Raw genomic sequence first — 17,286 nt, 5'->3', positions numbered from 1 at the left:
CAGGGAAAATAAGCACCCTTCCCCCTATTAGAAGAAAGAGAAGACTGGAGTTCCAAACTGAACAAACACCACAAACAAAGGTGGTGAAAAAGGTTACTCCACCACCCTCTCCTCCACCTGTAATTCACGTCTCACCAGCACAAACTCCATCACATTCCCCAGCTCACACCACCATGAGCCAGGGTGACCAGGATCAGGACGCATGGGACTTATACGACGCCCCAGTGTCAGATAACAGCCCGGAGGCATACCCTACAAAGCCATCTCCACCAGAAGACAGCACTGCGTATTCTCAAGTGGTGGCTAGAGCAGCACAATTTCACAATGTAAGCCTCCACTCAGAACAGGTCGAGGATGATTTTTTTATTCAACACCCTCTCCTCCACCCACAGCTCCTACCAAAGCCTGCCTATGCTCCCTGGTATGCTCCGGCACGCAAAATAAATTTTTAAGGAGCCGGTCAAAAGTAGGGCAATCACACCAAGAGTGGAAAAAAAGTATAAGGCGCCCCCTACAGACCCTGTTTTCATCACTGCACAGCTGCCACCAGATTCCGTCGTTGTAGGAGCAGCTAGGAAAAGGGCCAACTCCCACACATCTGGGGATGCACCACCCCCGGATAAAGAAAGCCGCAAGTTCGATGCAGCTGGAAAGAGAGTCGCAGCACAAGCTGCAAACCAGTGGCGCATCGCCAACTCTCAAGCTCTACTTGCGCGCTATGACAGAGCCCATTGGGATGAGATGCAACACCTCATTGAACATCTACCCAAAGACCTACAAAAAAGGGCAAAGCAAGTGGTTGAGGAAGGTCAAAACATTTCAAACAACCAGATACGCTCCTCCATGGACGCAGCAGACACAGCTGCAAGGACAATTAATACATCCGTGACCATCAGAAGGCATGCATGGCTACGAACATATGGGTTTAAACCAGAAATACAGCAGGCAGTTCTCAATATGCCTTTCAATGAAAAAGAACTGTTCGGTCCAGAAGTGGACACAGCGATAGAAAAACTTAAAAAGGACACGGACATTGCTAAAGCAATGGGCGCACTCTACTCCCCGCAGAGCAGAGGAAACTACGGCACCTTCCGCAAGACACCCTTTAGAGGGGGGTTTCGGGGTCAGGCCACACAAGCCAGCACCTCACAGGCAACACCGTCCAGTTACCAGGGACAGTACAGGGGAGGCTTTCGGGGCCAATACAGAGGAGGGCAATTCCCTAGGAATAGGGGAAAATTTCAAAGCCCCAAAACCCCTGCAACTAAGCAGTGACTCACATGTCACTCATCCCCTCCACACAACACCAGTGGGGGGAAGAATAGGTCATTATTACAAAGCATGGCAGGAAATCACTACAGACACTTGGGTTCTAGCAATTATCCAACATGGTTATTGCATAGAATTTCTACAATTCCCTCCAAACATACCACCAAGAGCACAAAATTTATCACAACATCATTCCGAGCTCCTGGAGACAGAAGTTCAAGCACTATTGCAGAGGAATGCAATCGAATTAGTACCAAACACACAAATAAACACAGGAGTTTATTCACTGTACTTCTTAATACCAAAGAAGGACAAAACGCTAAGACCAATCCTAGACCTCAGGATAGTAAACACATACATCAAATCAGACCACTTTCACATGGTCACACTACAAGAAGTGCTACCATTGCTCAAACTACACGACTACATGACAACCTTAGACCTCAAAGACGCGTATTTCCATATACCAATACATCCATCGCACAGGAAATACCTAAGGTTTGTATTCAAAGGAATACATTACCAATTCAAAGTATTGCCTTTCGGTTTAACAACAGCACCAAGAGTCTTTACAAAATGTCTAGCAGTAGTCGCTGCACACATCAGAAGGCAGCAAATACATGTATTCCCGTATCTAGACGACTGGCTAATCAAGACCCATTCGTTATCAAAGTGCTCACACCACACAAATCAAATCATACAAACCCTCTACAGACTGGGGTTCACCGTCAACTTCGCAAAATCCAACATCCTGCCGTGCAAAGTACAACAGTACCTAGGAGCCATAATAAACACAACAAAAGGAGTAGCCACTCCAAGTCCACAAAGAATTCAAAACTTCAACAACATCATACAACGCATGTGTCCAACACAAAAGATACAAGCAAAGATGATATTACAACTCCTAGGCATGATGTCTTCATGCATAGCCATTGTCCCAAACGCAAGACTGCACATGAGGCCCTTACAACAGTGCCTAGCATCACAATGGTCACAAGCACAGGGTCACCTTCTAGATCTGGTGTTAATAGACCGCCAAACTTACCTCTCGCTTCTATGGTGGGACAATATAAATTTAAACAAAGGGCGGCCTTTCCAAGACCCACTGCCACAATACGTAATAACAACAGATGCTTCCATGACAGGGTGGGGAGCACACCTCGATCAACACAGCATACAAGGACAATGGAACGTACATCAAACAAAACTGCATATAAATCACCTAGAACTGCTAGCAGTTTTTCAAGCACTAAAGGCTTTCCAACCAATAATAGTTCACAAATACATTCTCGTCAAAACAGACAACATGACAACAATGTATTATCTAAACAAGCAATGGGGGACACACTCAACACAGTTGAGCCGGTTGGCACAAAAAATATGGCATTGGGCAATTCACAACCAAATTCGCCTAATAGCACAGTTTATCCCAGGGATTCAGAATCAACTCGCAGACAATCTCTCTCGAGATCACCAACAGGTCCACGAATGGGAAATTCACCCCCAAACTCTGAACACTTACTTCAAGATCTGGGGAACACCTCAGATAGACTTGTTTGCGACAAAAGAGAACGCAAAATGCCAAAACTTCGCATCCAGATACCCACACAGGCAGTCCCAGGGCAATGCCCTATGGATGAACTGGTCAGGGATATTTGCCTACGCTTTTCCTCCTCTCCCTCTCCTTCCTTACCTGGTAAACAAACTCAGTCAAAACAAACTCAAACTCATATTAATAGCACCAACTTGGGCAAGGCAACCCTGGTACACAACGCTGCTAGACCTATCAGTAGTACCACACATCAAACTGCCCAACAGACCGGATCTGTTAACTCAACACAACCAACAGATCAGGCACCCAGATCCAGCATCGCTGAATCTAGCAATCTGGCTCCTGAAATCCTAGAATTCGGACACTTACAACTTACACAAGAGTGTATGGAAGTCATAAAGCAAGCCAGAAGGCCATCCACCAGGCACTGCTATGCAAGTAAATGGAAGAGGTTTGTTTGCTACTGCCATATTAATCAAATCCAACCATTACACGCAACTCCAAAAGATGTAGTGGGTTACTTGCTTCACTTACAAAAATCTAACCTAGCTTTCTCTTCCATTAAAATACACCTTGCAGCAATATCTGCATACCCACAGACTACCTATTCAACTTCCCTTTATAGGATACCAGTCATTAAAGCATTCATGGAGGGCCTTAAAAGAATTATTCCACCAAGAACACCACCTGTTCCTTCATGGAACCTAAATGTTGTCCTAACTAGACTTATGGGTCCACCTTTCGAACCCATGCACTCCTGCGAAATACAGTTCCTAACCTGGAAGGTTGCATTCCTCATCGCCATTACTTCCCTAAGAAGAGTAAGCGAGATTCAGGCGTTTACAATACAAGAACCTTTTATACAACTACACAAGAATAAGGTCGTCCTGAGGACTAATCCTAAATTTTTACCAAAGGTTATTTCACCGTTCCATCTAAATCAAACAGTGGAACTTCCAGTGTTCTTCCCACAGCCAGATTCCGTAGCTGAGAGGGCACTACATACATTAGATGTCAAAAGAGCATTAATGTATTACATTGACAGAACTAAAAACATCAGAAAGACTAAACAACTATTTATTGCATTCCAAAAACCTCATGCAGGAAACCCAATATCAAAACAAGGTATAGCCAGATGGATAGTTAAATGCATCCAAATCTGCTACCTTAAAGCTAAACGACAGCTGCCCATTACACCAAGGGCACACTCAACCAGAAAGAAAGGTGCTACCATGGCCTTTCTAGGAAACATCCCAATGCAAGAAATATGTAAGGCAGCCACATGGTCTACGCCTCACACATTCACCAAGCACTACTGTGTAGACGTGTTATCCGCACAACAAGCCACAGTAGGGCAAGCCGTATTAAGAACATTGTTTCAGACTACTTCCACTCCTACAGGCTGAGCCACCGCTTTTGGGGAGATAACTGCTTACTAGTCTATGCAAAACATGCGTATCTACAGCGACAGATGCCATCGAACTGAAAATGTCACTTACCCAGTGTACATCTGTTCGTGGCATCAGTCGCTGTAGATTCGCATGTGCCCACCCGCCTCCCCGGGAGCCTGTAGCGGTTCGGAAGTTACCTTCAACTATTTGTATATATATCATTTCAACCTTATATAGGTACATACTTAGTCACTCCATTGCATGGGCAATATTACTACAATACAACTCCTACCTCACCCTCTGCGGGGAAAAACAATCGAGGATAGAGTCGACGCCCATGCGCAATGGACACAAAAGGAGGAGTCACTCGGTCCCGTGACTCAAGACTTCTTCGAAGAAAAACAACTTGTAACACTCCGGCCCAACACCAGATGGCGAGCTATTGCAAAACATGCAAATCTACAGCGACTGATGCCACGAACAGATGTACACTGGGTAAGTGACATTTTCATTTTTGGCATGGTTACCCCCACTTTTCAGTGTTTTTTGATTGTGTTAACTGGGATCCTGCTAACCAGGACCCCAGTGACTGTGCTCTCTTTCCCTAAATTCAGTTGTTTATGGTTTTTACATTCCACAATTGGAATACTGGTGCCCCCATGTAAGTCCCTTGACTTTTATTGATTTCAGCTGGGGGGCATGTTACTGGTGCTAAAAAGGCTGTGGTTTCCTCAGAGCTACCTGTAGAGTGTCTACTAGGGAACAACCCGGAGACCTCAGCTTGGGCTGAGGTGGTATTGGGAAGCCCATGCAGCAATGCTGGGCCTCCCAGGGTGTATCTTTGCCCTTACCAGAGCACAGGCTAAGAAGCAAAAAAAGCAAGAAACCTTGGAGCCTGGAACAATGGTCCTAGAGCTTCCTAAATCCATGGGCAGGAATGGTAAGAAGTCACCCACTGCTCCAGCCTCCAGTGAGGATTCAGCTCCTGAGGGAGAAGAATCCACTACCTGGGTGGAACCTACACCAGAGGAGCTTCAGGCTGACACAGCTCTTGGATGCAGGGGGGCCCATCAAGGAAGAACTCAATAAGGAGAAACAAGTTTGTCCTACACTGGAGAGTTTGTGACAGCAAGCTGCAGCACAGCAGGCTGGGGATGTCAATGTCACCCATAAGGTGTAGTAGGAGAACAGTCTCCTTTATTCAGAGCCCAGGGTTCCCAAACCCGGTGCCACCATAAGATTGGTGATCCCTCCAAAGTTTAAGGAGTTTGTTGACCCTTGCTCATGACATTCCCCTGGCAGGTCACCTGGGGCAAAGCAAAACTTGGGACAGACTTGTCCCACACTTTCACTGGGCCCACGTGTCTGAAGACACAAAGGAGTTTTGTTGCTCCTGTGACACCTATCAAGCCATTAGAAAGACAGGTGGCACCCCCAAAGGCCCCCTTAATTCCACTTCCAGTAGTTGGAGTTCCCTTGAGAGGGATGGGGTAGCTACTGTTGGCCCCTTGGACCCTCCAACAGCCTCTGGGAACAGATTTATACTAGTGGCAGTGGACCATGCCACAAGGTACCGAGAGGCCATCCCTCTTAGGACCACTACAACTTCTGCAGCAGCCAAAGCCCTCTTAGCATCTTTTCAAGGTGGGCTTCGCAAAAGAGGTGGTATCAGACAGAGGTGCAAACTTCATATCTGCAAACCTAAAATCCATGTGGAAGGAATGTGGGGTGACTTACAAGTTCACCACTCCTTACCACCCACAAATATGTGGCTTAGTGGAGAGATTCAACAAAACTCTCAAGGATATGATAGTGGGGCTCTCTGAAAAACTCTGCAGATGGGATGTTCTACTACCATGCCTCCTTTTTGCCTACAGGGAGGTCCCTCAGAAGGGTGTGGGCTAGAGCCAATTTGAACTGCTGTTTGGGCACCCTGTTAGGGGTCCCATTGCTCTTGTTCAGGAAGGCTGGGAACAACCTCTTAAGCCCCCCCCAAACAAGACATAGTGGCTTATGTGCTTGGCCTCAAATCAGGGTTGGCTGAGTACATGAAGAGGACTAGTAAAAACCTCCAGGCCAGCCAAGCGCTCCAGAAGCAATGGCATGACCAGCAGGCTGTCCTAACTGTCTACCAGACAGGACAGAGAGTGTGGTCCCCACACTATTGTGGAGAGAAAAGGGGAGGTCACCTACCTGGTAGACCTTGACACTCCCAGAAGCCCCCGCATGGTGCTTCATGTGAACCGTCTTAAACCCTATTATGATATTTCAGACGTGACTCTGCTTATGGCTACTGATGAGGGACAGGAAGAGGAAAGTGAACCTCTGCCTGACCTCTTCTCCCACAATACAACTGATGGCTCAGTTAATGGGGTAGTCCTTGCTTGACTGTCTGAGTCCCAATAGTAGGACTGTAGAAACCCCCTAGGGAAGTTCTTAGAACTGTTCTCCCTAGCACCTGGTTAGACCACATGGTGTGACCACACCATTGACACAGGGGACAGTTTGCCAGTGAAGAGCACAATCTACAGACACCCTGACCATGTGAGGGAGTGCATCCAGTCTGAGGTTCAGAAGATGCTGGACCTAGGGGTCCTTGAGGCCTCAGATAGCCCTTGGGCTATCCCTGTAGTGCTTGTCCCAGAACCTCACTCCCAAAATGGCAAAAGAGAAATGAGGTGCTGTGTTGACTACAGAGGTCTCAACTCAGTTACCAAAACTGATGCGCATCCTATGCCTAGGGCAGATGAGCTAATAGATACACTGGCATCTGCCAAGTATCTAAGCACCTTTGACTTCACTGCTGGCTACTGGCAGATCAAGTTAGCACAGGATGCTAAACCCAAAACAGCATTTTCCACCCCTAGTGGGCATTATCACTTTACAGTGATGCCCTTTGGGTTGAAAAAATGCACCTGCCACATTCCAGAAGCTTTTGAATAAAGTTTTCCAGGGGTTGGTAAGCTTCAGTGCAGCATATCTAGATGATATAGCTGTCTTTAGCTTTACCTGGGAGGATCACCTGGTCCACCTCTGGAATGTTTTGGAGGCTCTGCAAAGGGCAGGCCTCACTTTCAAGACCTCTAAGTACCGGATAGGGCAGGGGAAGGTAGTATATCTGAGCCACCTGGTAGGTGGAGGCCAGATTCCACCACTGTAGGGGGAAAAAACAGACTATTCTGGATTGGACTACCCCTACTTCCCAGACCCAGGTGATAGCCTTTTTAGGCCTCACTGGGTAATACAGGAGGTTCATTAAGAACTATGGCTCCATTGTAGCCCCTCTTAATGACCTCCCTCCAAAAGAATGGTTTGTGGGCAGAGAGCTGCCAGGAGGCTTTTGATGACTTGAAACAAACCATGTGCTCTGCACCTATCTTAAGAAGCCCTAACTGTTGCAAGCAGTTCATAGTACAGACAGATGCTTCTGATGTAGGTATTGGGGCAGTGTTATCACAACTGAATACAGAGGGCCAGGATCAACCTGTAGCTTTTATCAGCAGAAGGTTGACCTCCAGGGAAAAGCATTGGTCAGCCAAAGAAAGGGAGGTCTTTGCTGTGGTCTGGCCCTGAAGAAACTGAGGCAGTACTTATTTGCCACTCAGTTCCTTGTTTAGACAGACCACAAGTCCCTCCAATGGTTGAAACAGATGAAGGGTGAAAATCCCAAACTTTTGAGGTGGTACAGATCCCTTCAGGGAATGGACTATATAGTGGAACATAGACGTTGGTAATAAGCACTCCAGTGCAGATGGACTCTCCGGATACTTCCCCTTAGACAGTGAAGGCTCATCTGGACAAGGTTAGCCTCATTGTCCTTTGTTTGGGGGGGGGGGGGGGGGGGGGGGTTTATGTATCTCGGAAATTACCTTCTTCTTGGCATGGTTACCCCCACTTTTTGCCTGATGTTGGTTTGTTTTTGACTGTTTGCTGGGATCTTGCTAACCAGGACTCCAGTGACTGTGCGCTCTTTCCCTAAATTCAGTTGTTCACGGCAGGGTTTTTACACTCCCCAATTGACATACTGGTGCCCCCATGTATGTCCCTTGTAAATGGTACCCAGGGCATTGGGGCACTAGAGGTCCCCCATGGGATGCAGCATGTATTATTCCACCCATAGGAGCCTATGCAAAACCTCTCTGCAGGCATGCCACTGCAGCCAGCGTGAAACGGTGCACACACCCTTTTCAGTACAGGTCACTGCACCAGCTCACCAACTCCCTCCATCCGGCTTTTGCATTAAATAAAACATTATTTTTCAAAGGCATGTTCGAAATAGGCACCTTGGCTCACATGATCAGATGCTGGAGACCCACAGTGGCGTACCTGGGCTAATCATGCCCATTTTCATTGTCGGAGGCCTAGGTATTCTCTGGTATCCTTACAGAATTCTTCCTAAGCTTGAAACCTAACTTTCTCCAGTATTAGGGTATCTTTCATAGATTCACATGCTTGAATAATTCCCCGTCGTCGAAGTGGGAGTCCCACGGTACATAGAAAGCAATAAATAGAGAAAAAACTTTTCCTCCTTCTCTTTTTTTTTTTTTTTCATTGAAGCCAATAGGAAAAAACATATTCAATTGTAGAACTATCAGCCTCTTTAGAAAGAGCCCAAACTTCAACCAATCAGGCGTGACCACCCTCTTAGAACCCTCAGCACAGAGGCTCAGTCTGTCAGATTTTCTACCGCACGTCGTGTGTAAGGGAGTCTCCCTGAGCTCTGCTCAGTTTTCCATCTCTTCAAGAGAAATCCTTAGAACTTCATTTTTCTTCAAGACTTTTTTCCATCATGTCTACAAGAAAAGGCCTTTTTAGACCTTGTGGGACCTGTGGCAAATTGAGACTTCACTGTGAGGACCCTCACAAGGAATGTATCTATTGCTTACATCCAGAGCACAAGGTCAAGGACTGTAAGATCTGCAGGACCTTTCCTAATAAGACTCTGAGGGACAGAGAAGCCAGGCTCCTACTTTGGCTCCAGAAAAAGAAGGCAAGAGAAGCTCTTTCTGAAGAAGAGAGTGACACTGCAGTGACCTCCAAGAAAAGAAAGAGGTCTGTGGAGAGCCTATCCCCTGTAAGCACTAAGTCAGCCAAGAAGCTGCATGCTTTTAAGGACACCGGGGATCTACCTTCAACATCTAAGGTAGCAAGTGGCAGGGTTCACTCAGAACCATCTACACCTGCTTCTTCTTCAAAGAAGCTTAAAAAGCCTTCCAGTTCTCTACCTTCGTCGACGTCCCAAAAATCTACACCGTCGACGACACCGTCGACGACCGCTCCGTCGACGATGGCTCTACCTGTGACGACGACTACGATGACGGCTACGTTTACAGCCCCTTCGTCTCCAATGATAGTGACTTCATCTCCGCTGTCGTCTACGACGATAACATCGGTGAGTCTCGAGTATGGTCCGTCGTCGTCGCACACTTTGAAGATCGTTAAGAAGCCGTCGACGGGTAAGAAGCTTAAATCTTTACCATCGACGCATTCATCGACGAAGAGATTCAGGAGGTCGCCGTCGGTTTCGCCGACGAAGATTCCATTGACGCACCGGATCGCGAAAACTCAGTCGTTGTCAACCCCGTCGACGGGTGACGCAGTGACATTGGCTTCGTCGACGGCTCCTTCGTCGACAGTGATTCCACCAACTACACCGACGGCCCCGTCGACGCCTGCTCCGTCGATGACAGCTCCGTCGACGGTTTATTTTCCTGGAACTTCTCCTTACCTACCACAAAGGATTTTGCCGGTACAGGTCAGGTCCTCTGTATTACAACCGTCGCATACATCGCCCAGCAAGGTTACACCCATTCCCCGCAGCATCTTTTTGCTGATGATGATGATGATGATGGCGATGGGTACTCTGACGGATTTTTTCCGGTAGCGCGTAGTCCGTCCGAACTACGTATAAAATGCCAGGAGGAGGATGAAGAGGAGGATCTTCAGCAATGTTCACACCAACAGGATCAAGGACATCTCGAACAACCAGAACAGACAGTACAAATGCCGGTATCATTGATTAATAACCTTCAGCAAATGATGCAGGACTACTATGCGAGGTTTCCCCCGCCTGGTCCATCTACACCGGTACAGCCTCAGCAGACACCAGTGTCCACTCCAGCTAGACCTTCCACATTACCAGACCCTACCACAGCACCTCCATCGGTTCAGACTATTGAGTCACCGTCATCCGAGGAGGAACAGGAAGAAGGGGAGATACAAGACTCAGACTCTTTAATACCGGAATGGGATGAGTATCAGATTCAGACTCCATCTCCATCTACACCACCGCCAGTAGACTCTCCTCCTCAGGACATTGGGGGTTTCCATAGTGTCATGGAGAGAGCTGCCAAAAGATTTCAGCTACCGATTACGTCAAAACAATCAGATTGTTTTCTTTATGATTTTAAAGAGGACACTAGAAAATCGGTAAGGGCCATTCCCATAGTCGATTTCATCTGGGAAGAAGGTTTAAAGGTCATGCAGACTCCGTCCTCCATTCCTGCAGTCTTGCCCAGACTAGAAAAGAAATATAAGGCACCTGACAACTCCCCAGCATGCCTAATCAGCCATCCTAAGCCGGATTCGGTTATCTCCCAAGCAGCTCAGAGAAGATCCAGGAATCCGTCAGCTTCTCTGACTGCCCCTCCAGACAAGGAAGGACGGCGTCTGGACTCTATAGGTAAAACATTTTCAACCATGGCTGCCACCACTGTTAGAGCTGCCAACTCTCTAGCAATACTGAGGAGATACGATCGTCAGATGTGGTCTGACATGTCACAATTCATTGACATGATACCCGAATCCAGTAGGGCAGAGGCACGCAGAATTCTTCAAGAAGGAGAAAAGATTTCGGCCGAAATCATAGACTCGGCCATTGATGTTTCTTCTACAGGTTTCAGACAATTGGCCGGTGCTGCGGTTCTAAGACGCCAAGGGTGGCTAAAGGCTACATCTTTTAGGCCGGAAGTTCAGTTGAAAATTCTAGACATGCCATATGATGGCGAACTTTTATTTGGAAAACATGTCGACGATGCTTTGCAGTCGATCAAATCAGACACTGAAACAGCCAGGTCACTTGCAACGCTTCAGTACAAAAGGCAACCCTTTCGAGGAGCGAGAGGGAGAGGTACTTTTTCACACAGAGGAGGTTTTCAACAATATAGACCGTACTCCTCTTACCAAGGGCAATATCGCTCAACTTATGGCCAGCAGCAACAGCATTCCTTTCGCCAGCAAACATCAGCTCGTTTCAAACAGCAAACGAGAGGAAAGTCTGCTTTCAGACCCAAGGATACGGCTAGAAAGCAGTGACCCTCATCAAGTGCCTGCACCCAGCCCCTGCACCAACACTCGTATAGGGGGCACAATTTCCGGATTTCTACACCAATGGTCCAGAATAACAACAGACAGATGGGTTTTGGATATTATCAGCCGGGGACATACTCTAGAATTCAACCAGTCTCCTCCTCAAGTACCACCAAGAGGCCCCCCGCCAGCCCATCTCAACGAGCTTATGGAGCAGATTGCTATCTTAATGAGCAAGGGAGCAATAGAGATCGTACCAAGAAACCAGAGGGGAATAGGTTTTTACTCCCGTTTTTACCTTATCAGGAAGAAAAACGGAGACTGGAGGCCTATTCTCGATCTTCGATCGCTCAACAAATACCTCAAGAAGCAATCTTTTCGCATGATCTCTCTTCAAGACGTCCTGAGCCTCCTCAACCGAGGGGATTTTATGACCTCGCTAGATCTTCAGGACGCATATTTTCACATTCCAATTCACCCCAATCATCGGAAATTCTTGCGGTTCAGGGTCGCAGGCATTCACTACCAGTTCAGAGTGCTTCCGTTTGGCCTCAAGTCGGCTCCAAGAGTGTTCACCAAGGTTTTGGCTCCAGTGGCAGCCCACCTCAGACAACTAGGGGTGCAGGTGTTCCCTTACCTAGACGACTGGCTAATAAAGGCACGTACAGCGTCGAAGGCTGCCAGAGACACAGAAACATGTCTCTCCCTTTTCGGAGCTTTGGGTTTGACGGTCAATTACCCCAAATCTCACACAGAGCCCACTCAGAACATCACGTTTCTGGGAGCCATCTTGGACACTTTACAAGCGAAAGCCTTTGCTTCACAGGACAGAAGACGGAGACTTCGAAACTTGGCAGCTCGGCTCAGCAAAAAAAGGTCAGTTTCAGTGCGGACTTACAAGTCTTTTCTAGGGATACTATCGTCTTGCATTCCATTGATAAAGAACTGTCGCCTCCACATGAGGACTCTTCAGCAACAACTAGACAACCAATGGAAACAGACAGAAGGCTCTTTCGACGAGCTAGTACGGATCACCCCTGCAGCGAAACAGGCTTTCAGGTGGTGGAAAGACACTCCCCTAGTCTCGGACGGGCTGTCATTTCTGAAAGACAGGACCATGCACATAGTAACAACGGACGCATCCCTGGATGGGGTGCTCATTTACAGGATCTTTCCGTGAGGGGAAAATGGTCTATGCAAGAATCAACTCTCCACATAAATGTATTAGAGCTCAGAGCGGTGTCTTTGGCACTCAAATCCTTCCTCATGAACATCAAGAATTCTTCAGTGTTGATAAGGACAGACAACACCACGGTCATGCACTATATCAACAAGCAAGGAGGCACAAGATCTCGAGCATTATCCCTGGAGGCGCAGAAGCTGTGGCATTGGGTGATTCAGCAGGGAATCACCATACGAGCAGAACATCTCCCAGGGATCACCAGCATCTGGGCAGATGCCTTGAGCAGGAATCGGACCAGCTGCCACGAGTGGGAACTCAATCAATCGGTTCTCGACAATCTCTTTCGTCTTTGGGGCAAGCCCACCCTAGATCTATTCGCGACCAAGGACAACAAGAAATGCCGACACTTCGCAAGCTGGCGTCCGCAGAAGGGTTCGTGGGGGAATGCATTTTTGATCAGATGGTCAGGGATTTATGCATACGCTTTTCCCCCGCTTCCACTCAAACCGAGACTTCTGCTCAAGATGAAGCGGGAGCGATGCAGGATTCTTCTAATCGCTCCAAGATGGCCGCGCCAGTTCTGGTTCACAGAACTTCTATTGCTATCGGAACAACCTCACATTCGGCTGAAGGCAATTCCGGATCTGCTGACAATGAGCCAGGGTCAGGTTCGTCATCCCAACCCGACATCTCTTCGTTTATCAGCCTGGCTCATGAATTCGATGGATTGAATATTCCTCCGGAGTGCAGAGAGATACTTGCCTGTGCCAGAGCCCAGTCTACGAATCGCACATACAGATTCAAGTGGAAGAGGTTTTGTGTGTGGTGCGCAGCTTCCAGCATCCATGCTCTAACATCATCCCCTGAACAAATTTTGCCATACTTACTACATTTGGCTAAATCCGGTCTTTCGCATTCATCGATTAAAGTGCATTTGGCTGCCATATCTCGTTACCGACGAACCTCTCAGTCACCTTCACTATGGTCCGCCAGAATAATAAAACAATTTCTTAAAGGTTTGTTCAGAAAATATCCACCAATTCATCGTCCTGCACCACAATGGCATCTGAACATTGTGCTCTCCCAATTAATGAAACATCCGTTCGAGCCTATTCATAGAGTGGATTAGAAGTTCGTTTCTTTTAAAACCGCCCTTCTTTTAGCCTTGACATCGGCAAGGAGAGTCAGCGATATCCAGGCATTTACAATTTCTCCACCTTTCCTTCAGTTCAAGCCAGAGGTGGTCATTTTGAGAACGAATCCAAGGTTTATACCTAAAGTTCCATCATCTTTTCACTTAAACGAACCAGTAGTTCTACGAACATTTTTTCCAAATCCTCAAACGGCAGCTGAACGAGCTCTGCATTCGTTAGACATTAAGCGCTGTTTAAAGTTCTATATAGAAAGAACAAGTGCTTTCCGTAAATCTGAACAGTTGTTTATCAGCTTTGGAAAGGTCAATCGCGGTAGCGCGGTTACTAAACAAACTATAGCGCGCTGAATTTCTACTGCCATTCAGTTGACCCACCAGTTGGCGGGAAAGCCATTATCATCTAAGGTCCGGGCACATTCCACTAGAGCGGTATCCACTTCCACAGCTCTGTTCGCTGGAATACCTCTGGACCAAATCTGCAAGGCAGCGACATGGACGCGTCCTCATACTTTCACCCAGCATTACTGCCTGGAAGCTACGGACAAGGTGGATGCTGCGGTAGGACAAGCAGTTTTGCGCAATTTGTTCACATAAGGTGAGCCTATAAACTTTACCCTCCGTCCTCTGTGTATTATTTCATATGCAATTTAGAGTATAAGCTTCTTATATGCAGTTAGGAATACACATATTTTCTTTGCTACATGGAGGTATATGTATTTATATTCATCTGTAAATGTTTATGTGGATATGGATAGGTATAGTATATATATATATATATATATATATATATATATATATATATATATATATAGTAGATGGTTACTACATGTACTTTATAATGATTACTTCTTAATTTGCAGATTTAACTGCTTATATACATTCAGTCAACATGCATTATGTTTATGCATTCTGTTGGTACTACAAGAAAATAATAACTTATCCTTACTGCTGGCTATTCTGATTCAAGCATGTGAATCTATGAAAGATACCCTAATACTGGAGAAGAAAATAAGTTACTTACCTGTAACTGTAGTTCTCCAGTATTGGTATCTTTCATAGATTCACATGCGACCCACCCTCCTCCCCAGAGAGGCTCACCTTCTGAGATTTTTTCCTGTGTACACTAGTGCGGAGAAATCTGACAGACTGAGCCTCTGTGCTGAGGGTTCTAAGAGGGTGGTCACGCCTGACTGGTTGAAGTTTGGGCTCTTTCTAAAGAGGCTGATAGTTCTACAATTGAATATGTTTTTTCCTATTGGCTTCAATGAAAAAAAAAAAAAAAGGAGGAAAAGTTTTTTCTCTATTTATTGCTTTCTATGTACCGTGGGACTCCCACTTCGACGACGGGGAATGATTCAAGCATGTGAATCTATGAAAGATACCAATACTGGAGAACTACAGTTACAGGTAAGTAACTTATTTTCTTCCATTTTGTTCACTACTCAGACATTCTCTCCGATGACGGCTAATTTAAAAAATAAAAATCAAGTATCCATTTGAAGAACAACTTGCTTAAAGTTTTTTCTTGTGGATACTATGATTCCTACTGATCCTTGTTCCCCTGCCCATCCTTTCCACTCTGAACGCTGGAGAGTGGTGGTCTTTAATTATGGTTTTCGGTATTTGTAACTCAGCTTCTTTTCCTCCTACCCTCTGGAAGGGAAACACTCATCAATAAAAACATTGCTAACTAAAGTTAAGTACTTTCTGCTTTAAAAAAAAAAAAAGAGAACTTAACTGTTCTACTCCTCTTTCTTGTTCTTCAACTTGCATCTTTTAAATGTTTTACACTGAGAATCTGTTAACCTTTACATGCTGTATGCAGTTGTGTTAAAATATTTAATAACTATCTTGCATGTGTTTTCCCTGAGGCAAAGAATTAAAACTTCTAACAAGCGAAAATGTGTATGTTAAATTTAGTGTTTGAATTTTATGATGTGTATTACATACTCTTTACACCAGTGTGTGGTATTTTGTTAACAGAACCCATTACAGAAATATTTTTTGTTTGAATGTTACAGCTGGTCTTTTTTTCTCAGGTAACAAAATATTAACATAAAAGTATTATTTCTGAAACCCCTCTTACTATTTTTAAATTGCAGACTTGGTGGGCTCAAACATTTCCATTCAACCAATTACAGAAGAGCGAGCCTCTAGGACCTTATACCGAATTGAACTCCTGAGGAAGGTGCGAGAGCAGGCTCTTCGACATCCTATGCTGTCTGATCGTTTGAAACTTTGCCAACCAAACCTTGACCTTCCTATTTGGTGGGAGTGTGGGGATCATGATAAGGATTTACTACTTGGAGCTGCTAAACATGGGGTTAGTAGAACAGATTATCACATACTACTTGACCCGGATCTCTCTTTTATGATGGCCCAAATAAAGTATAATCAAAATAAAGTGGCCCAACCAAGAGCATCTACTCCACTTCTACAGATGGCATTGACGTCTTCTCCTCTTACACCACAGTCAAAGCATCAAGATACCAAAGGGAATGCAGCTGAAGATGGGAAGGCGAAAACTGAAAATTCAAAAGAGGAAATTCAGTCTTCTGAGGAAGATCATGCATCCACAGACCAAACTGGTCTTGTTTTAAAGTGTGAACCTGTTAGCCCAAAAAGTGTGATATTGCCTCAGGCTGCAGAGCAGAAATTTCTTTCTAAAACTGAAACCAACAGGCGCATGGTAGCAGCAAGGACAGAGCCACTAACTCCAAACTCAGCTTCCAAGAAACAAAGAATCCACAAGAGAGGGTCTGGGTCAAGCTCAGATTCAGACTCTGATTCCAATAGATCATCTTGCTCATCTCGGTCATCATCTTCTTCCTCTTCTTCTTCCTCCTCTTGTTCCCAATCGCGATCAGGGTCCAGCTCTTCATCTTCATCATCCTGTTCTTCAACATCCTCCTCGTCTTCATCCTCTTCCTCATCTTCATCCTCCTCATCTGAGAACAGCAATAGCGATGATGAAGAAACACAGAAACAAGGTAGGCCCAAACAAATTGTCCTAAGACATACTCAGTTCATGTGTTAAACTGTTTAATTTAAACATTTTATTAAGCAATGGTGCATAAAAGAACATTACAGTATAAAGAGTGTGTCTGATATTTTTGATGTTTCCAGAGATTCTTTTTAGTACCTTTTGTTTACTTCAAAAGATATGAACAGTGCTGCTAGAATTTGCCTAATGCTTCCCAATAGTTTGCCTGTATTTTATAAAATTTTATTGCAGCCAGTGGTACTTTGAAATACCTTTTCTGATGTAAACTTCTAACTGCAGATTCCTGACCTTTTGAATACCACCAGGCACCAGACTGCATCCGGAGATTTTTCTCAGCAATTCCCTTTCACTAATAGGTGGCGTCATACAGATCCACGTCTGCTCCGTCACACCCTGAAAGTGACAGTGGGATCACAATATAACCAC

The 17,286-nt window shown here is 45.7% G+C and overlaps 1 protein-coding gene across 8 annotated transcripts in view; it reads left to right on the top strand.

Moving 5' to 3' along the window:
* CHD9 (chromodomain helicase DNA binding protein 9) overlaps nt 1-17,286 on the top strand; it is a 1,629,153-nt gene that overhangs the window by 1,194,968 nt on the left and 416,899 nt on the right. For all 8 annotated transcript variants that reach the window (XM_069216350.1, XM_069216347.1, XM_069216351.1 and 5 more), the window contains one exon: nt 15,959-16,846. In XM_069216350.1, the coding sequence (XP_069072451.1) occupies nt 15,959-16,846 (888 nt within the window). The remainder of the gene's footprint in view (nt 1-15,958; nt 16,847-17,286) is intronic.

This window comes from Pleurodeles waltl, chromosome 12 (genome assembly GCF_031143425.1).
Source record: "Pleurodeles waltl isolate 20211129_DDA chromosome 12, aPleWal1.hap1.20221129, whole genome shotgun sequence".
Taxonomy (NCBI): domain Eukaryota; kingdom Metazoa; phylum Chordata; class Amphibia; order Caudata; family Salamandridae; genus Pleurodeles; species Pleurodeles waltl.
Note: the sequence above shows the minus strand (reverse complement) of the source record. Positions and strands in the feature narration are given on the sequence as shown.